This window comes from Genypterus blacodes, unplaced genomic scaffold (genome assembly GCF_046128005.1).
Source record: "Genypterus blacodes isolate CSIRO-AG114 ecotype Tasmania unplaced genomic scaffold, CSIRO-AGI_Gbla_v1 ptg000348l_1, whole genome shotgun sequence".
Lineage (NCBI taxonomy): Eukaryota > Metazoa > Chordata > Actinopteri > Ophidiiformes > Ophidiidae > Genypterus > Genypterus blacodes.
The window spans coordinates 68,613-91,554 of NW_027467132.1; the positions used below are offsets into that span (position 1 = coordinate 68,613).

Here is a 22,942-nt window from a genome sequence, read left to right on the forward strand (position 1 = left end):
GAAGCTAAAAGGGAGGAAATGTGACGTTAAGGAGTGAAGAGATTTGCGAGGAGCGAAAGATTGTTATGTTTGGTGATTGAAATTGTTTTTGTAACACGGCGATGGCCTCTTTGTTATTGAGAGCGCACGCACGCACGCACGCACGCACGCACGCACGCACGCACGCACGCACGCACGCACGCACGCACGCACGCACGCACGCACGCACACACACACACACACACACACACACACACACACACACACACACACACACACACACACACACACACACACACACACACACACACATTTTCAATTGGGCAACTTTTATTAGACGAATTGTCTGGAATGAAAGTCATGTATTTGTGCTCATTGATTAAACATTACTCCCCAGGGCCGTTCCCTCAATTTACAGATTTAATTAACAAGTAGCAAAGGACTAACAGGCACAGCAGCCCTCAGCTGGGCCAGACAGAGTGATGTTGGAAGGTGTGAGAGACAGAAAAACAATTGGCGTAAGGAATAAACCGGGAAGCCTAAGGGAATGGAAGAGAACAGTTACGGAGATAAACAGGTTGATTCGTGAGAATAGGAGAGCAAATACAGGACAGAGCAGCACATCAGTCTGACTGGGTTTCCAGAGATACACACACGCCGCGGCTGAAACGTTCAATCCAGTCCCGTCTTATTAGTGAGACAGAGTCTGTGTGCAGAGGAAACGTCGCCACATGTGCATCAAATCATGCAATCAATAAGCAACAGCTTCACACACACACACACACACACACACACACACACACACGGGGACAAAGCAAATATGACCGCGAGGTGAAATGAGGTGGAGATAACACAATTCCAATGTGTTGACACAGGACATGAGGGGGGGAAATCATGGTTGAAAGACAATTTTGGGTGTGTTTGGGTGGCTCTAAGTCTGGAGTTGGCTGAGTCACATGCACTGAGAGAGAGAGAGGGGAGAGGCACAGAAAAACTGAAAATAACAGGGAGTGACACTGTCAAAGGGAGCCGGTGTGTGTTTCTGCTGATTAAGGCGCCTGCTTCCATCCAGGTGCGTGTGGGCCTGTGATAACTAAAGTGTCGACTCTCTGAATATGTAAAAGGAGGAAGGTGGTGAAGTAAGAGGAGGAAGGTGGTACAGAGGAGTTTTTTAACCCTTCCTGTCATTAGGGAATTGTCCTTTGCCAACGCCTGCTTACCATAATCTAGAGTGACGTGTGTAATTGTAGAATAATTAGGGCTGTTTAGTAACTGTAAGGTAATTATGTAACATTTCATGCTGCACAGGCTTTGACCCCTATAGGAGGAAAATTCCATTAAAACCAAACCCCCCGTACCTGGGCTTTGTTCTGACGCATGAGTGCACACTTTTCTCTTGAACCCCTCGCACGGCGCCTCCCTCCCCGTCATCCTCCTGGCGAGGCGGTGAGGAGGTCTCGCTTTAATTGCCCAACAGATTGACAGAATCAGGGGAGCCCAGGTGCCGTGGGCACAGAGTGAGAAAGGTGTGACCGTGCACAGAATGCATTAGTTGCCTATGCAGCGTCGCCTGATAAAATATTGAACACGTGCGGCCGCTGCTATCTGAGGAGCACAGCTTATCTGCAATTAAGTGCAAATTTGCAAGATATGTCCTCTTGTGGTAAAACAATTATGTCACAGCTTGCAATTAATGATTTTGCCTGAATCAGGTTCTCAGGGGAGGGGGGAGTAAATAAGCTTGGGTAGGAGATCCTGACACCAGTGGATTGTTAAATCTGGGTCCAGATAAATCTTGATAGGTGTGCTAGAGCTTCTGTGCCTCATCTTCTGCTTCCTCTGTGCTCATTAACTCCAAAAGAAGCTGCCCGCTGGAGACCCGGCCTTTAGATGATAATCACAAACCTGCAGTGTGATGCTAATCCTCCGCACAGGGGTATTTGCTCTTTAATCTCTTCCGCCGGAGAGGATCTGAGGAAACACTGAAACGAAGCACTCATCCTCCCCGAGGAGTGAGAGTACACTGGCTACCATGCAAGTACTGTACCTGAAAATGCAATGCCACGTGTCCTAGTTTGTGCCTGCATTTGCATAAGTGTGTGTGTGTGTGTGTGTGTGTGTGTGTGTGTGTGTAAGGGTTTATCAGTGACTGGATAAGTTGGAATCAATAAAAGCCAAAGATCAGACTTGGTTTGCATTTATAAGAGAGTAGATTTCCATCTTCATGTTTTAGCCTCTAGAAATGTCAGAATGTCATGAATATGTTTACATGGACATTACTTGTGTAATTGCAAATTGCCATAAACGGAAGTGCGCCTAGTCTAGGGAGCAGAATTTAGATTATGTGATTGCATTTCCTCCACTGGCGAACTTTCCTCATAACGCGGTGGTGCAACACGATTATACCCAGACAATGGAAGCATCTTCAGAATTGGATGTCGTACTACCAAAGTCAACCACATTTCAATAGTTTAAAAGGTCTTTGTTGAGTCAAATCCAGGTTAGAACATGTCCCAGACGTGCGTGCGCCAGACGAACATTGGGTACTTCTAAGCTGCGGACTAAATTATAAAAGAGAGACTGGCTTCTGTCTTGCGTTGAGCCCTCGGCTTTACTCGCAGTATTCAAGGCGTTTAAACCCCGTGACAGATATTGATGGTAGTACAACAGGCTTTCTTGTTCCATTTTTGATTTTCATGGCATCTTGCGTCACTTTGAGAAGTCCTCTGTAATCTCGCCCCCATGCATTAGCAACCATCTAGAACTAATTATATCTAATCACGCGAGATACTCACCTCAACTCTCCGTGCTACTCGTGAATGTCACGGACAACATGAGGAGCGTTCCCCTCGTGAGGCCTCCACTCCTCTGCTTCTGAGCGCCTTATCACAGGAGCGAGAGGCACATCTGGGGACACATGAATGAGGTGTCGGGGGCAACGCGGGCCCTTTCTCGGGCTGATTTACAAAAGCGTGTTCGGGCATCGCCTGCAATTGAGCGAGTAAGGATTTGCATATGATCAGACCGAGTGCCTGGCTTTCTTCTAGGGATGACGGCCGAGGATAAAAAAAACAAACCCAGAGTCTGCTCACGTTTGTGCTCAACTACACGGGCGAATCAATGCACCCGGAATAGATCAGGGTTAGAAACGACAGTGGCTGCTAGATTCTCAGACAATATCAAAACCTCTGTGCATGTCTAAAGGGGGCTGTGATTGTATTCATGCTCACATCTCAGATCACGTCCTCCAGCAGGAACATGAAGGTGCCGAGACGACGTATATTCTCACGCTCCTTTGATACGCACTGAACATATCACACGGCAACATCTGACAGAGGAATACACAAAGCAAACAATTAAAATGGGGCCGGAAGCGAAAATAAACAGGTGGATTTATTGCTGCTTGTGTTGTTTCCAGTCCCCGGTCGACTTGTACACCAATATCACCGCCAAGCTCCAGGGCCTTTCTCTCCTCCTGAAGGTCCATTGTTGTTGGTGGCACTGTGTCTTCTTGAAGCCGTATGGATCGCTCAACCGATACCGCCATTGTGGCATCCGTTTCGTATTCGCACGTCAAGGGAGAGAGAGATGGTGGGGAGAGTGAGAGTGTGTGGTTATCACGTTGCTGTGAGACTGCGGGGAAGAGAGAAGTGGGAGGCATCGGTGGGTGAAGAAAGGGACAGTTTGAACGTCACTCAAGGCGCACAGCAACCTCTCTCTGTAATCAACATCTTTGCTCATCAACATTAGCCGCTGCAACCCACTGCAACTGTCCGTCACTTGTGTTTTTACCGCCCACGGAAACACACAAAACCTCTGGTATCCCTTAAGACAAAAGGGAACAGACAGGAGCATAACTGGAAACGGCGGCAGTTTGAGTCATCAACTTTATTTTTGTCCTCAGTCCTGCAGCAGATGCTTCCTAAAGCGAAGGACGGCTGGTTGCTTGAAGGACTCTGGCTGGCTGTGGCGTAATTAGACAGCGAGGTGACAACATTCCGCGGGAGGCTCCTCTTCCTCCTGAGACTCCCTGATAAAACACCGGCACACTGCATCACATTCATCTTTCACTTTGATCCAGTGTGTCATCTTCTACCTTCCTCTCATGGACGGACTCCTTCACCTCACACCTCCCGTCACACACACCACCTGAGCACACACAGACGGAGCTTTGTTTTTCAGCTCGCCCAGACTTACACACCAAAGACTCTAGCATGTTGTGCAGCAAATAATGTAATCCCCTAAATCCCACACGTATCCAGCCGTTTAAGCAAACACAACAATGCACATGTCAGTCATGCTTAGGATGAGGATGAGGGTAAACCAATTTGAAATTAATTTGCCTCCTATTGAGGTCGGTGCAATGGAGAGGTCCATTTGTGTCTCTGCCCCTCTGAGCAGCACAACGACGCCTGATGTCTGTTGATTCTATTGAGGTTCAGACTCGGGTGTCTCAAGAAAAAAACAGCCGGATTATCATGAAATGTAATATTGCTCTTCATGGTCCCCAGAGGATGAATCCAAAGGGTTAGACGAAGGTATGAGACACAAAGGCGACACAGTAGTGCTCGTAGTAAATGTATTTTGGCACAGGGAAAGCTGCCACCAGGCCGAGCCCAGGGACGTCATTAAATACGCCGACGCCAAATTCCAGGACACAGAAGCCCGCCCCCTCTCACCCCCCCCACCGCCATTGACCTGGCGTATCTGGTTTTGGCTTGAGGATGGTGGCTGCATCCCCAAGGGTTCCTCACTCCATCTGGTTCTTTGTCCCCACAGTGGGAATTAAACAGCGTCTGCTTATTAAAACGTCTCTGTACACCAAAGGCATTGTTCCCTCGTCCAATTCATCCCTCCTGTCCTGTTCCTGCACAAGTTGGGTCTACTTTTCATCTGCTTTTATTATCTCAGCGGGAATTCTGTCCGACAGATAAAAGTAAATGTTTTTGGGTGGAAGTAATCTAACTTCATGGGGTGTATTTGCACATCAGCTGCATGTGTTTGATCTCAGCGGTTCCAGAGGTACAGAAGGTTCTGGGAGACCAACCAGACGAAGAAACTAGGCCAGTGATCAACTCATCGCTGGCTCTTTGCCATTATTTTGCCTTTGAAGTATTTCAGCACCCACCTTCATCACCTGATTTATTTTTTCAATTCCCCCTCTTCCCAGGATTTGTTCCAAGATTATTTTGAGTCTAGTCAAGCCGAACAGACCAGAATGCATCTGTACATATTTGGTGAGGGTCAAGAAAGCTGAAATGTGGTGTCAAAGATGCAGTTTTATGCTGATTGTCTGCTTTTGTCTGATGACCTGTTCTTGGCCCCATCATCAATCCCTTTGACCAATGACCGGTAAATAATGATTCCTGCTTTCTCATCATCTGGTGACTCCTTGGCCTTTTCTTCTCGCGCCACCAATGGACCGCAAAGTCCATACCAACAAGAAAGATTAAAATGTCAGGAAAGTTACAGAGCACAGTCATGCTCCCCAGAGGATGAACCCTTTCCATTCTAGATCTGAGGGTATTTGTCCTTATAGAATCAATACCCGTCAGTTTTCATGCAAGATGTAATCTAAGAGGCAGATTGGCATAAACATTGCTGATTATCCTCACGCTCGCAAGTCGATAAAATCTTTAATACGACCCCATTGACCTTTGTCTCTCAACCATTGTCAGGAGAATCACACACACACCTGGTGCGTCATCTCACCATCATCTTAAGCACTCTCAGTGGAACGAGTCGGCACAATGGCACAGAGTGTCGTGGGAGCAGGTGTTTATGTGTTTATGGCTCTCAGAGAAATAAGAGCGCTCCAAATGTCCCCCCCTCCTCCCCCTCCCCCCCCCCCTCAATGATCCATCTACTTACGTGTCCTCCTCATCTTTGATCCACGTTCTCTCGCTTCAATTTGCTCCATTTGGTTTTTTCCTTCCTCAAAACTCTGCTCTCCCATCCTCCCTTATCTCCTTTTGTGTTCTTCCCCCTGCAGATCCCATCCCTCTATTCATCCTCCATCTGTCTCACTGTTGTTCCTCTTTGGAATCATTTCTTCTTTCTCTCACGCTCACAATGTCCTCTTCACTCAGCTGGGTTCCTCTTGTGTGCTTCTTCTAAAAACCATCTAGCACTCTTACTATTCAATAATGATCTGTAATCACAGGAGTCTATACTTAATATGCTAAAAATAACAAATGCTGTGCACGTGTGTGTTTGCGTGTGTGTGTGTGTGTGTGTGCAAATGTATAGATCATAGCCAGCCTGGAAACACTCCATTTCATTTTATTTACAACACGCTGTAGTAAATGTTCAGCCAATGACAGACCTGCCAAGATCACAATGAGCGTCAGAAGAGCCAACACGGAGCTCTAAGTTACACCACAGTTTGCCAATAAACCAACAAGTCTCCTATAAAAAAAAAAACACTGAAAAATGTTCCACTGTTCATCACATTAAAATCTCATACTTTAATTCACACCGAGTGCAATGCCTCCACAATCAATATATAAGACACGATCCCCATTATGATGCAAAATCCTGCCGAGGACCTGGACGACATTTTCCTGCACGCTTCAAGTGAACAGCATTGAACTGCGGTTTGGCCCCGAGAGCCGGCGAGGAGCTGATAATGGTTATGGTGATGACGATGGAGGTGTTGGTAGGTGGAGGAGGTGAATAAACATCAATAAATCCACATTGTGTGACGGCAGGCAGAAGTGGCTTGTACACATGGCTGGAACATCCATTTATTGGCCTCAAAGCTTCCTCTCGGCTTTAAATTGCTTCCAAACTTGCATTGATCAGAAGAATTGCGATGCCGCTTCACAGTGCACATACTGTATAATACATATCCACAAAGAAAGTCCTCATCTTGTGCTACCAGACGACTCTATGCGTGTGAGAATGGAAGAATTACACAGAGTTCTCAGAGTAATACTGTTTGGATGGAGCCCAAGCCCTGTTTGGAAACAGAATGTGTCTTTTTGTTTGTGTTGTGAGTTAATTGCACAGTGCTGTGGAAGTTCATTTGCATGCTTCAAATCGTCACCGCCGTCACTGTAAATCTCCCGCACGGCGCCCAGCAGATACGGTTGTCTTGTCGATGATCGGGGTCCGCGTGTGGTCACAGTTCGCTAAAACGAGCGTGCCGCCTCATTTCCATTTTAATTTCCTGGCTTTCCGTCTTCGCTCAGCAGGTGAGGATCTTGATGAAGGCCCGTCTGAACTCGATGTTGAAGGTTGTGTAGATAACAGGGTTGAGGGCACTGTTGACGTAGCCCAGCCAGGTGAAAGCGCTGTAAAGAGCAGGAGGTATGTAGCATGTCCTACAGTGGGTGTTCAGAATGTGAGTCACAAAGAACGGGAGCCAGCAGATGAGAAAGACCCCTGAAGCACCAAGGGAGCAGAGAGACACATAAAGGGAGGACGACGGGGAGACGGAGGGTGGAAGAGTTTAAAAAAAAGGCAAAGACAAAATGATGAGGCGGCCAGAGAGAACATGAAGGGAAATGTAGTTCAGGCGGGGGAGGAAGGTAGAGTGTGAAGACGGGGGAGAGACAGAGAGGGAGAGGAGAGAGAGAGAGAAAAAAAGGAGAGTTTATGTTAATCGTTCATAAATATAACATCAAACGCTGCGGTTCCTAAGTAACGTGGACTTTGCAAGGTGTTCATCTGCAATTCTTCAGGCCACATAATCCGTCCAGCAGAAGCAAAGAAGCTAAGAAGCTAAGAGGCAGATAGTTTCTGAAGGCGGTGGAAAGTGAGTCCGTTCATTTAATCAAACAGATGTGTTTCCACGGCGACTACTGCTGCTACTACTTCACAAAATGCCTATTTAGGAGATTTGGGAAATTAATAGCTGAAAAAATGAGCAATAAGAAACAAAAGGAGAGAACATTTACACCTGTTTTGTTTTTACTTGAATAATTCTGACGGATATGACTTTAACTTCTTGTTGCGTATGTTTCCATCGTGACTTTTCCTCTTTAAACTCACGGCTCACAGCATTGCAGCAAACACACAGTCAGCAGCCAGAGCACAGGTGGGCAGTGGGCTGCGATGACATCATCTGCTGTGTATTTTTTTTTTCTGCTGACAACAATAAAATGCAATTAGAGATTTTTGGCTGCGACATCTGTTGTGCTAACTGGACCAGACCTCACCAGAGTGTGTGAGACGAGTGTGAGGACGAAGCTAGGGGCTCAGGGGTTGCAGTCTGTGTGTACGTGTATATGTGTGTGTAAGGATTCTTGACATATGAGTTTGATTAATTGTGACTCTGCAAAACATGGAGCTAATGCATATTGAGTAAGAGAATGCAGCGGTTGGATCAGAGCCAGGCGAGCGTGCACGGGCGCTGCTGCTCTCCTGTCTTATCTATTTCTGGAACATGTGGCAGAAAATCAAACAGCTGATATCTGAAAATGTTTAGGGAATTGAAGCAGAAAGTAAAAGGCACTCAGAAGGGACTTGGAGGAAGTGTTGGCGTCACGTTCACATTTCCTCAGATTATCCGTGTAAGGAGTCTCTACTCACCGAGCACAATGGCCAACATCTGAGTGGCCTTCTTCTCGCGGGCGTGCATGCTCCTGAATCGTTGACTGCTGTTATAAGAGTGAGGGAGAGGACGCAGGGCCGTGTGTGTGCGTCCATTAGACAGCTCCTTCACCTCACAGCCCCTCCTCGCAGGAGGCTGATCGTTGTGGTTATTCTCCTCGGCCTCCTCTTCCTCCTCCCCTCGTTCCGCTTCCATCTCGGTGCGACCGCAGGAGGCGTGGCTAATGCTGCAGTAGTTCTGAATGTCCACCGCGGGCAGCGCCGAGTTCTCCACGGGTCCCGTCTTTGGGCGTTTTCGCCACAGGCAACCCGACAGCAGGTTGGGCTTGGTGGGCCCCGGCGGGTCCACACTCTCCTGTCGGGACAAACCAGAGAGAAGTGAAACCCTGATGATGACAGAGAATCTTTCTGAGATTGTGAGGTGAGGAAGCTCTGTTTTGATGATGATCCTCCCGCCTCACAAAGACTCTAGTGGGTACATGACATCCTCTGTGCGAGCGAGCAATGAGGTGCCAGAAGCTCTGGTTTGACAAATTAATGCAATATTCCAACACCATTAGTGCCAGACTCTTGACTCCACAGAGCGAACAGCCAGCCCGCCTCCCAATAGATACATAAAAAAGTCTCTTATGCTGCCGGTGGAGGAAAAACTGCTGCATATGAGTGGAACCTGAGCGGTGACAAAGGCTGAGAGAACACAAGGGATTTGGCATAACAGGGGTTAACATTTAAAAAAGAGATGTATATCATGATTGTATTTGTTTTTTGCTATTTGGTGCTGAATATCAATTCCGTCTGCTATTCTCTGTTATGTCTACCATTGCTGTAAGTGAGGAATAACAATTGGAAGAGGAAGGAGGACTGTAGGTTGGAGCAGTTAGAGGTGATATTGGAGTTCTGTTCAACAATCTGGCATTGCAAAAAAAAAAGTCCAACCGGAGCTGCTGCCTCTGCACTTTGCATTAAAATTCAGCTCCAGCTCCCATGAGCTCTGTAGAAACCCTCATAGTAGTTTAACTAATTATGTTTCCCAGGGCACAATAAGTGAGTAAGCATGAGTCATTTGTTATTTTGGGGTATTTATGTGTGATTTATAGCTTCTTTCAGTAAACCCACCCTATTTCTGTAGACATGTATCTTGGACACCCATCACAGGTTTGTTTTCCCAGTGGAATATTACAGCTTGAGCTCTGTGTGGATTATGCAGGTGGATGCTGGAGCGGCAAGAGAGCGATTTTGCTCTCCTTACAAGTTGCCAGGTGACGGCAAGAAATGCAGTCGAGGCTCACAGTGATGGGTTCTGTGTCTGTGTCTCTGAGACGATACAGTGGAGCAACACATCGAAGCTGCAAACGCATTCAGGGACCCACGGGAAAACTAAAAACCGGAGCGTGTAATATGCCAGCACGGCGTAACACACCAATCCATCAATGTGCTTCAGTTAGTCAAGCGTCACACACCTCTGTACGTACAGCATTAAATAAAGAGAGTTGCAGTTAAAAATAACACCTACCACTTTGATTCTGATGGGCGACAGGTCTTGCCTCGCCTTGGGAGTCTGTTCCTGCAGACAGGTCTCCTAATAGATGACAAAGCAGGCAGCAGAAAGCTTTACTATTCCTTTAGTAATACAACTGATTCATCTCTGTTGTTGGATTTATTAAAATTCTAACAAATCCCTTTGCAAGTGCCGTGACAAATAAATCAAGGGAATTGTGTATCTCTCATGTTTGCAGCCGTCCTCTCTGAGCCAGACGCTGCGTGAGTCTTTTTCCGTGGTGAGTTTTAATTAAGATATACAAATCTAAAACAAAGGGCGGGGGGGCGGGGGGAAGGAAGTGTCCCTCTTTATATCAGTCGGTCCCTCGGTTGAAGGAGTTCTATTATGTGATTTCTAAACACTTTCCCATTATAAGTCTCTGGGCCTGAACATCTCCAGGACTCTAATATGTGTCTCCACTCATGGATGAGATTCCAAAACTGGGGCTCAACCACAACCAATTATCTGTAAGCTGCTGTTAAGATGATGAAGGTGACTGTGAGCGATTGGCGTGAACGCAGCCACGCGGAAACGGAGCGACACCGAGTGTGTGTGTGCTGCCGGTCATGTTATGAGAAGCTTCTTGTTTAAAAGCCAGAACTTCAAAATAGGTTCTAAACAGATGCAGAGAATTTGTCCTTTGCATGACAGATGGAACTGGGACGGGTATTAGAGTGATGGATGTGATCAAAGCACTGACGGCTGGTTGAGAGCAAGAGTGAGACGTGGTCCGCTATGAGATACGCACAATTTCAAAACGATGTCACCTTCCATAAATAGTGATTGATGGCACTAAACCGGAAGAAAATGATAGAACGCTCTCTTTTTTTAAGGACTAGGTCGGATCCCAAACTGAGCACAGAAGAGCAACACAGCACTCTGTTTGTTCTGGTTCTCTCCTTCACTCATTCATTCAGAAAAATTAATAAATAAATCCGATTACAGCTTTGGTTTTACGATAACAGCGATGCCAGGATCTTACGTACTTTTCTTCAAAGACCTGTGATCACTGCAAAAGGTCACAGTGACACAAGCTGCATTTGCATAATCGTGTAAATACAGCTTTTCTCTTTTCTTTTGTGTTTAGAGAAATTTCGCCTTTCACACCGGCAACCTTCATTTTACGAGGCAAACATCTTCTACCGTGGTAATTTTAGCCTCGTCCCTTCTATCACCGTGATTACACATCATGTTTATTATAATGGAGCCAGGCCACGAGGCTGCGCTGGCGGCACGTGGCCTTGGATTTGGTTGGGAAAGAGTTTTTGCTATGGAAACCTGTAAGTGACGAGCGTCTGAGTGAAAGTGTCCAAGAGGAAACGGTCAATACAAAGGTGAAGTGTAATTTGCAACTCATTACCGCCGTGCATAATGTGGGTGAAGGTATGGGTGATGCTGTGAGGGAGGGGGAGGGAGGGAGAGAGAGAGAGAGAGAGAGAGAGACACTGAGATACAGAGAGAGGGCCTGAGAGACAGACTGAGAATGAAAGAGAGACTGAGAGAGGCTGAGAGAGATTGAGAGAGAGAGGGAGAGAGAGAGAGAGACTGAGATACGGAAAGAGGGGCTGAGAGACGGACTGAGAATGAGAGAGAGACTGAGAGAGGCTGAGAGAGAGAAAGGGAGAGAGAGTGAGCTACAGAGAGAGATTGAGAGTGAGACTAATAACGATACAGATATGTTGTCAAGTAAAAATGGGCCCTAACGACGGGGTGCAGAGCAGATGGATCTATTCTCATATCCATCAGTGAAGATACAAGCGTGTGTTGATGAAAGTCTCACCACAGACGGCGGGGTCGAGCCGGGCGGCACCTTCTCGCTGGCGTGGCTGAAGGTGATCCTCTTCCTCCTCATCCTGAGGAAGACGTAGATGCGGATGTAGACCAGCAACGTGACGATGAAAGGCAGATAGAAGGACACGACGGAGGAGTAGATGACAAAGTCGGGGTTGGAGATGGAGCACACCATCGGGTCCTCTGAGGTCAAAACAACAAAATGTTGTCAGGCATAAGAAGGGTCAAAGTCCCATTCTGTGCACGTCTGACTCCACCATAGGAATAACTTCAAATATGTCTCCTCTGTCTCATTCTCTTTGTATAGAATGTATAGAATGAGTGTGTGAGATGGAAGTTTGATTGATTTGACAATAATTGCCAGCTGTAAAGACCAGGATCAAGATAAAAGAGCATTTGACATAATAATAATGGGGTATGGACCAATTTTCTCAATCAAATTTCCATTTTATACATGATAAGAATGAGTATCGACCGCAGTAGGAATATGCATAATACATGTAAGTGCCACGTCTAAATTAAAGTGACTGTGCCTGGATGTGACATGTGGATCAATAACACATGCCTGAATGCACAGGGAGAGAGGGAACACACACACAAACACACACACACGTGTTCTCCAAACGTGCCTCCGTCCTCATTCACTATTCAAAAAGTTCTATCAGACGCTTGATATTGTTGTTTGTTTTTATCCTGCTGCTCTGTTTCAGTCTGAATCTTTTCCAGGATTCCACCACGTGTTCTTTTGCATTGATTGTAATTCGGCTCAAACAGAATCCTTATTGTGTACATGTGTGAATAGCTTTACATTCTCGTCGACTTATTCAATTCACTGGGCAAATGCTATAGAAATGAGAGCCGTCATTTTTTTCTGTACATTTGATTGTTTGGTTTGCAAAAATACAGCAAGCATGAAATCGCTGATGCATTTACTTTTCAATAAACATACATAAGAAGCGAAGGGGCCAAAGGTCAAGGTCTTTGTTGCTGCACATCAATTATACCTGCAGAAATCCATTGTAGGAGACATAATGTAGCAAAATAGTGGGTAAATACTTTGCATCCCAGCTTACTAAAACTGCTTTGACCCTGACTTTCACAATGACAGATACAACTCCAGGCCTCGCATTCCATTTTGAATCCCTCATTAAGCGGATCATCATTAGGATGCAAAAAGGCGTAAAGAATAAAGTAATAACGTGACGTGATGTGAAAGTGTTTATCAGACCTGTGGTGTTGAAGCCGAACAGCAGCGGGCAGGAGACGGCGAAGGCCAGGACCCACACGGACGAGATCATTATAAGAACTCTCTTCCTGGAGTGTTGGGTGGTATTATATAAAACAGGCATCACCACCGCTGTGTACCTGCACACACACACATACACGTACACACACTTTATTTACAGCTTTAAAGATTTAAAGGACAGTGGCAGGGTGGTGACATTTATAGGAAAGTGTTAAAGGAAGGAAAAGGAAAAGATTTGGGCTTTGGACACACACACACACACACACACACACACACGAAGAGAGGAGTTAATCAACACAATACATGCCAAGATGTATAATGAGCTTGGGAAAAGAGGTTCAGCAGCAGTTCAGAGGATCCAGCAATCACACCGGACCCCGACCCAACATGGATGTGACATAACATTGTTTGGAGCCAGATAACTGCCACGAGTGTTTATCCTCATCAGACTAATTACGCTCGTTCTTCTCTGGGCGAAATTCAGGGCAGATTGCAACACCAAACAGAGACGTTTCACTAAAAATACCCTTTCTCTCCGCCGCCGTCCTTTCTCTCCTCTGCCAAAAAAACACAGCAGGCGTCTATGATCTATAGATTCAATGCCGGTTTGTGTTTCTGATAAGCTGTGATTATCAAAGCAAATCCATCCGGTTGTCCCCTGTTGTTTCTACAGTCATTTCATTTCTTTTATAAATGCAAAAAGAGCTCAACGTTGAGGCGTCGATCTGTAGAATTAGCACGACGAGGCAATAAATAAGCAATGCATTGATAAATAGTAATGCAAGGTAGAAAGGAAAGCCTCTGGTGCTGGGCTTTAATTTAGATCTTCAAAAAAAAAAAGGGACAGAAAGCATGATTGCGTGTGATGTTGGGTTGTATTATCAATCACTCAGAACCACAGGGGGTCACGGAACATCATCGCTCAGAAGGAAATTATGTATTTAAACACAGGCGCTGCAGCGTGAACATCTACGCCAACAGGCACACAACTGCGTGCAATTAAAGACACAAAGGCGCTCAGAGTACACGAGCAAGGCAGCGTCACTGGAGGGCGTGAAAAGGGCTTTTTGGTGTACCGCTTGTCTGAAGAGTTTCCTGATGTGGGAGATTTTGAAGATCTTCATCAGTAAATCTTCAAGCGGATTCTCTTTTTCCTACGCTTGAACGTCTCACCAGATTATGGAACATTCCCCCCCCCCCCGGTTGTATCAGGGGGATTTTTATTTTTTGTGTTTTTCATCTCGGGCTGTCATGTATTTTTTAATCATCCAGCAGGAGTTCATGAAGGTTTCAGAAGCTTGTAGAACTTCCTCAAATCCTCCTCTCGCCTCCAGCTGGGATGAAATAAGAAGAATCTGAGCCTTGGAATTAGAAACCTTATAATAAACTCTAAATAATGACACGCCTCCTCCCCCCCCTGAGCCCTGAGCGACACCCCCAAACTCATCACCGTGTGCTGGACTTGATTCATCCTTTATACCTACAGTCTTAGAGCCTGAAGGTTGTAAGTTCAAAGTCCCTATAGAGAGATTAAATATTTACTGTGACATGAAGAAGAAAACTAAAGCAAATAAATAATGTAAACACGAGAAGCACGTCTATAGTAAAGACTGAACGAATGCAAACCAAAGTGCCATAAACACAAACAAATGTGCTGTAATCATGGACAAAAACTACACCAGTCCTCTCTCTCTCTCGCTCTCTCTCTCACATGCACACACATGGATACACAAAGACGACACACACACCTATCCAGGGGATGGGAGCGTGATGGGAGAACATTGGCTTTCTACAGGAAGTTTGAAATATCGATGAGGAGAGAGAAAGAAAAAGGCCTTGAAGCACGAAACCCTCACATGGATGACATTTATACCGGATTGCAACAGCTCACACACACACACACACACACACACACACAGACACACACACTGCACAAATAACGTCAGCTCAGGGAGTATGGAATATTGTCCTTCATGCATGCACACACACATGCGCAGACACACACACACACACACACACACACACACACACACACACACACACACACACAGACACACTCCACACTCACCTGTCAATACTGATGGCGCACAGGTTGAGGATACTGGCGGTGCACATCATCACATCCAGCGTGACAAATATGTTACAGTAGACGCGACTGAAGAGCCAGGCGCCGCCGACCACCTGCACAACACACACACACACACAGGCACAGCAACATCGCACATGTCGTCTTTTCATTTTCACCGTGAAGTGTGAAGCTCTCAGCCCACGTGACAGAACGGCAATAAGTCACACATCAAGCAAATAAGCTCCTTTATTAGGATTATATAGCGTTTATTTTCTCAAGGTTTGAATCTCAGCCGCAGCTCCTGGTTTCCCCCGTTGAAGTGTGAGGCCATTAAAAAACATGAGGAGAAGATAAATGTTGTCCAGCCCCCTTGAACATGCAGACGGCACAATGCAGAGCGCGTACACATTGACCTGTTTGGATCTCTGCCCCGGTAACAAAAGGAAAGTCGGGTCAAGAGACTGTGTCATACCCACGGTTCAATTATCCTCAAGGCAGCTTCCATTTCTCACAGAGCACATTTACCTCCAGCCGTTCCCTCTGACAAACACTCACACACACTGGCACACACACAAACAGCCTTTTATTTAGCCTCTTCACTTGCTGGTAATTAATGTCTTAGATGGGAAGCACGCACCGACATTGAGACACAGGCTCATTACAAACACGGATGATGTCACATATACTGATTATATGTACGGAAGCAGAATAAGGTAAATCATTCACTGATCCCATTGATTTCCAATGTGCGACACCTCCCAGTAACAGTCCCAACAGAATAGCCTCATAGCCTCATAGCCTCATAGCCTCATAGCCTCATAGCCTTCATCCTAATCCAAACTAAATCTCACCTAAAGCTAGACTTAATCAACCTTAACCTGAAACTAACCTGAACCCAAAGCTAAACAGGTGACAGGGGAAAGAATCTTACTCTGAAGTTTTTCTCATTTGTTCATTCATTCCAAAGTACAGGGACACACACACACACAGACACACACACACACACACACACACACACACACACACACACACACACACACAGAGCACATACTGATAAAACACAAACAGCTCAGTCATGTATATATTGTGTGCACACAGCAGGATTGTAATGGGCTTCAGAGTGACTCAGTGAGTCTCTGCGGGCACAAAGTGCTGAACATGAACAGTGAACCTTAGAATCATCAAAGCTCGGAGATATTTCTCTTTGCAAAGGTCAGAGAATTGAAATGTTGGCTTGAGAATTAAGTGTGTGTGCCCAGGCCTCAGACAGAGTTTGTTAGTAGTAGTAGAGGATGTGGCTAAGAAACCATGGAGACACTTTGATGACCTTCTGTTTGACAGTTTGACCACTAGAAGATCAAGACATAGAATCAATACCTGACATATATTTATAACTACAGACCCAATGTAGGCTTCACTTTACTATTTATAGATTAAATAGATAGAAAACCAAGCTAACTTTCATATTAAACTATGTGAAAACAGCTAAAACTTAAGGGTTCTGAAACGTAAACATGTTTCTAGAGTCATTGAGATGATTGACAGATGTAACGCAGATTGGAACACAGCAATGGGAAACATTAATGAGGTAGATTTGGTTGTTGACTGAAGTCGCTCATATTAAAAGATCTGTCAATCAATTCGGTTTCTTATTTTGGTGGAGGAGAAACTAGTTTACAGGAACTCATGACCCCTTCATAAAGTTATCAACCAGCCACGATTAATGACCTCATCTATAAGCACGACTACTGCATTATGGATTAGTTACATCTTGACTTTGTGAAGTTGTTTTATTACAAAGTTCCTCTTGTGCGATCTCGCCTGAGCGGGAATGAAACCTCCGCCTTGTTTGGTTTTTCAATCTCCCGTTTTTATTGCCAGATTGCTTTTGTTTTGGGTGTAATAAAGAAGTGTTGTGCTATAAATGGAGCCGTTTCTGTTCTGCCGTGCCGAGACCAGACGGACGTTTGCCGGCTGAGGATGAATTACGGGGAAGAGAACGTTCAGTCTTTACTGCCAATACAACCACTGTTTTCAAATACAGGTCATAGATCAACAGGGACGTCCTGGGGCAGGGGGATACAGTGCCTTGGGTAGGTGAAGGGCAGGTGAAGATGACAGTCCATTTCCCTCTGACTCTTTCCTCACATAGTTTAGTTTCGCTCTCAGTCTCTGTCAAAATGAATCATTTCCTTTTGGAGTCGTGCACTGGTTGAACCGGCCTTTCCTCACGGGATTAAACATCAGATGAAATTATTGAGCGATTGCTGCTCGTGGTTGTTGGTTCTTAACTACCAGGAGTCACATTTATTTAATGTAAAGTCGCCTAAGTGGAGCGAATGAGTTGTGCTGACAGTGAGCGAGCGGCAGAATCTGAAAGTTTGGCGAACAAATCCCCCTGCCGACTCGTCCTTGAGCAATGCACTCGACCTCTCTCCGCACTTATAGGATGATCTCCTATAGCCTTGGGTCTCCCTTTGGAGGGGCGTATGGGGGTGCATGCAGTATTACATTATTATTTATTCTCTACACATATAGGCCCGCTTGCTCTCTCCACACGTTTGCAGTGTGCAGTGTGTTTCTCTGAAGTCCATGGAGCGTTAAGGCCTGAAGGTCACGGGTTCAAATTAACTGTGACAAAAATCAGCAGACCAATTTGATGTACATATACTTTATAGCTTCTTGGAGACAGATGGAGTCATTATTTTCTGTTATTAGATGTATCCTGGGGCAATTATTTATAAGACACGTGAATAATTGCACAATTCCTAAAGTACCTTTCATCATCATTACTCTGTCTGGTTGTGTGTCGCCCGCACGGTTGACACAATGTAATGAGACACAAATGACCCTCATCCTTTTTCCCATTTTTCACTCCATTTGTCTCCTAAAAACAAAGCCGCTCCTTCCCTTTCTCGCCCTTCTCTCTCCTTTCTTGTCTCCTCTGCGATGTCGTCAAAGTTCACACGCTGCCACTCGCCGCCCGACCTTGTGAACTCTCTCAATCTCTCACGTCTTCTGATTCCTCTAACACTTTGCTTTCACTTCTTCCCAAAGGACATTTCCTCTGATGTTCCATTAAAACAGCCGGTTGGATTTTGGCCAAACTCCTCCCACTTCCTCTGTGGCCTCCGTCTCACGAGTGTCACCATTCAAGCTCCAAAAAACGTCAATACTTTTCCTCAAAAACTCAAACAAAGACATGACTCAGAGACCAGAAGGTGGCTGGGGAAACGGGGGGTTTAATCTTGGGGGTCACCTCTACTCTGCACCAGCAAGACGCAAAGCTTGCAAAGTGCAAACCTCTAAAATCAGCAGTTTTACAGAGTCTACCAGCTTTTTTTGAACTGTTTAAGGTTCTACTTCCAAGATACGAGGACTAAGGAAGAAGTTTGAGAAGGGACTTTATAATTTCAGAAACTTTAGAAACAATAAAGACCACTTAACACAACTTTAGAACCTCCTCCATCCTCCAAACATCTCACCTCCAGGTAGACGGCCCAGGGCATGACCAGGGAGGCCACCAGCAGGTCGGCCACTGCCAGGCTCACCACCAGGTAGTTGGTGGTGGTCTGGAGGGAACGCTCCCTCAGCACCGCCAGGCAGACCAGCACGTTCCCAAACACGATGGCCAGGATCAGCACAGAGTATATCATGGCGTAGTAGTTGTGCTCATCCTGCCCCAACACCTTGATGCTTTCGTTCCTGTCATCCCATCCGAGGCGGTCTGAGTCATTCCAGAGCTGCACTGTGCTGCTAAACATCGCCATGGAGACTTCCCCGTGACATGGGAGATGCAATTTATGGCAGACCTAGCAGAGGAAGACAACAGGGCTTAGTGTTTATCGCAGAAAAACAAAGAGACAGTTTATCACACGAAATATTAACCAGATGATTGTGGCATCATTTCATGATCTGGGTTGCGTGTCAGCAGGGAGGAATCTCCTGACTCCCAGCAGCAGCGGTTAGAGGAAAGCGATAGATAAAATGCCCAATGTTGATGTTGGCGGCACACAGACGCAGGATTCTACTGGATGACAGCAAGGCGAATGTTGACGGCGCCTCACACTGTAACCACATGACTCTGAGAGATGCAATCATCACCGCAGAGACTCAGCAGAAAATCAGCCTCTCTACAGCAAAGTTCATCCACAGCATAATGCATTTGTGATCGTTCCAGTTAGCTCTCCCAATACATCCACTCGCAGTAAATGCTTTTAAGACGACTACCAAAGTACAACACAAAGCACAAAACCGGTATTATAATGAGGAGCTGCTGGCACTGTGCCTTTGAGCAGTGGCAGTGATCAAGAGCAGGGCTAAGGAGTCTGAGCTGCTGCTGTTGCTGCTCTGACTGGTCCCACCGTCTCCTCTCTCTGCTCTTTATCCCGTGTCTGATTTATTCCCCAGTGTGGCTGGTCTCCGGCTGCAGTCCAGGTAACGGCACTGTGGAAAAGCACCTGTGACGAGTTAGAGAGCGGTAAACAAACGGATCCATCCCGTCTGGTCCTCTCTCCTTTGGAGGCAGAAGGCCACATGTGTCATTTTTAATTTTTGGATCAAATCAAGACGCTCAGTTCCCTCAATGGCGGCGGTATTGTATGATCATCCACAGGAAAACCTAAAGAGGCGAACAGATCCTCGACCACCCTCAAGTCCCTCGATGAAGCCCCTTGGTTGAATTATACAACACGGAGCTGGAAATTAGAGATGAGAGGTCCAAATGTATGCAAACGCTCCTGCAATCGAGCTGCTGTGAGGATGGAGGACCACGTCAGCACACACACACACACACACACACACACACACACACTAACACACACACACACACACCAAACACACACACAGGAGACACGGATGGAAACATAACGCTCACTGTTCCACTGCGTCCATGCACACACACACACACACACACACACACACACACACACACACACACACACACACACACACACAAACACCTAGACCAGCTTTGGGGCACCCATGATGTAACCCTTCGTTGTCACACCGGGAAGACGTATTAGGTGCAGGCTGTAATTAGAATGTGATAATGTCTCCTCTGTGCTAAGATCCATATGTTACCAATGAATAAGCTGCTTGAGTGAATAGTGATTATATGTGTGTGTGTGTGTATTATAGAATGAGTGCTAATTGAAGCTGATACCCATCTTGAACTCGTTTATTTAGTGGCTGCCCTCTTTATTAAACACCAACTCATCTTGCAGCATGAGAGTCAGTGACCTCTCATAACTGTGTGTGACGCTCATAATTACACCCTCACACACACACACACACACACATACACACACAGTATCTGCTCTGACTGATTAACTGTATGTCTGTCTTCGTGTCCCAAAGCCATTAGCTGTAAAAAGGCGTCAACTGGTGAGTGTGTGTGTGTGTACATGTGTGTGTGTGTGTATATGTATTTGTGTGTGTGTGTGTGGATTTCTTGTCTATATTAGCTCCAACAGTTATAATTATAATTAACAGCAGACCAATTAAAAGAGGTAATTAGAGGTGACAACTTTATCTCTAAATTGATCAGAGCTGACAGGTGAAGCTTCATTTCCGGTTCCACGCTACCTTAATCGGACCTTCATCATAAATTCCTAATCATAAGATCACAATTCTGCGTAATTTAATAAAAAAGCGCCTTATCACGCTTTGGGATGAAATTGGGGTCAAATGTGGCACAGAAACGTAGAAGAAGAAGAAGACTGAGAGCAAATGATCACCAAGCAGGAGAATGAATATTGAATCAAACTGTTCTTAAACAGTTTAACACCACAGAGGAAGGATGGAAGGATGGAAACATGACAACATTCCCACGCAACATTCCCACTGGCGTCCCTCTCCACGCGGCCGGATCCACGTACCTGTCAGTGTTTCCCGGTGGAGGATTCATCAGATGCCGCCGTGAGAAGCGTCATTCCGCGAGAGAGTGGAAACTTGTCCGGGTTTCGTATCCAGAGCTGCTCGGAGCGGAGCAGCGCCGCTCTGTTCCCATTGCGCACAGACGCACGCACACACACGCACACACACACATATAAACTCACACACACTCAGACACACGCAGACAGGAGTGTTTGGACTGACTCGCTCGCTCTCGCTTACTTCACTTCTCTTCTCTGACACGTTTCACATTTCATTATTTTCCCACCTTCCTCCTCCTCCTCCTCCTCTTCTTCAGTGGAGGGGGCGCGTGTCTCTGTGTGTGTGTGTGTGTGTGTGTGGAGACGTCAGGTGTCTCCAGACGCGCCCGGGCGAATAAAAAAAAAAGAAAGGAGCGCAAAATAACCACCAGCACAAAAAACAAAGACTCCGTTGTTGCTTTAAAACAACGCTTCCTCTGATATCAGCTGCCACATCTTTAATCGGGATCAAATTCGGTACACACTTATATATGAAGCTTATATTCACACAAGTAGGTCACTGGTTTGTCGAGAGAATTCCTTTCCATGAATACAAATGGCCAGGATCCACATTGTGACCCTGGGCCAGTCGGGGGTCACGCTTTGCTGGGAGAGACGTTCAAAAATAGACAAATGTTGACCCAATAACGTGGAACCTACTCAGAGGGAATGAGGTCAGTTTGGGCCCCAGCATGGATCTATAGAGACGGACATATAGAACCTGTGTGAAGGTACCCAGAGCTTATGTGTGGACTAGATAAAGGCCGTTTAATTTGATTTAAAGCAGCTGTTGCATGAGATCCTATCTTAGATATGCAGGTGTAGAGGAATGGAAGGGACTGATGATGGATTTAAGGTGTTTAACCCCTCGGATGCCAAACACACTGCGGTGATAACACTGTGGGAATAAGTATGTGACTTTACTGAGCTATTATCAAATAAAGTGAGAGTGAAACTGACCTCTACTCCACACTACAAACAAACCAGAGATGTTGTTGTTGTTAAGGCGAAAAGCATTCAATAGATGGGAATGATATGATAATGCTCTTGTATTGTTATAAGGAGGCGAATAAAAGCAATACGGCTCCTATTTCCAATACAAGCACCCGTTGTAGATTGTATAACATAGTCCCTTTTTCAGGAGGCAGTGTGTGAAGTGTGGAGGCTGATGGGAGCTGCTCAGTGTAACCGTAACAACCTGTACTCATCATTTCTCACCGACGACCTGCATCACTTGTTTTAACTAATGTAAGTGTCCAAATGTCCTCGATTGGAAGTTTGACCCATTTTTCCTGCCGGCAAGCATTTGTCTTCAGTGCGGTGCAGAGCAGAGATGAATCCAAATGTGTGTGAGTGTGTGTGTGTGTGTGTGTGTGTGTGTGTGTGTGTGGATGCATATTATACACGTGGAATGTTTTTATGTATGATAGAACGGAAGCTGGTGCTGAACCCTGTCTTTAGAGAAAATCCCATTCACACACACACACACACACACACACACACACACACACACACAAACACACACACCTCCTGTACAGTTACTGTTTTAAAAATAGCTCTCTTGAGATGAAAGACAAAGCGATGAAGGGTGAAGTGGATCCTTCTTTCTTGCGATGTGAGGGATGTTTGGCCCTTGTGGGTATCGTGCTCTTGATGGCTGCGAGTAGAGCTAAGCTGTTACTCATAGGATCCGCGAGCTGTCTGGACTAATATCTGTGTGTGAAGGTCACGGCTGCAGGCATCACAACAATAATGATGATAATGGCCGGGGAAAAATAAGCTTTTTGGTTTACATTCTGCTGTCATCTACTGGCCAAAAGTTTCCTCTACGCTTGGAAAGTATCAGT

General features: G+C 45.8%; 1 protein-coding gene across 1 annotated transcript; it reads right to left on the reverse strand.

Moving 5' to 3' along the window:
- Positions 1-6,801: 6,801 nt before the first annotated feature.
- Positions 6,802-21,265, reverse strand: drd3 (dopamine receptor D3). The gene is made up of 8 exons (XM_076138105.1): positions 21,060-21,265; positions 18,666-18,992; positions 15,181-15,293; positions 13,095-13,231; positions 11,856-12,049; positions 10,049-10,114; positions 8,515-8,890; positions 6,802-7,365 (listed from the first exon to the last, which is right to left on the reverse strand). The coding sequence occupies exons 2-8, from the start codon at positions 18,948-18,950 to the stop codon at positions 7,169-7,171; spliced, it is 1,368 nt and encodes a 455-aa protein (XP_075994220.1). The 5' UTR covers positions 18,951-18,992; positions 21,060-21,265; the 3' UTR covers positions 6,802-7,168.
- Positions 21,266-22,942: the final 1,677 nt, after the last annotated feature.

Coding starts and splice junctions, on each gene's coding strand:
- drd3 (XM_076138105.1), bottom strand. CDS start 18,950: ATGGCGATGTTTAGCAGCACAGTGCAGCTCTGGAATGACTCAGACCGC. Junction 10,115..11,855: donor GCTCGACCCCGCCGTCTGTG/GTGAGACTTTCA, acceptor GTCATCTATTAG/GAGACCTGTCTGCAGGAACA. Junction 7,366..8,514: donor GATGTTGGCCATTGTGCTCG/GTGAGTAGAGAC, acceptor TTGGTGCTTCAG/GGGTCTTTCTCATCTGCTGG.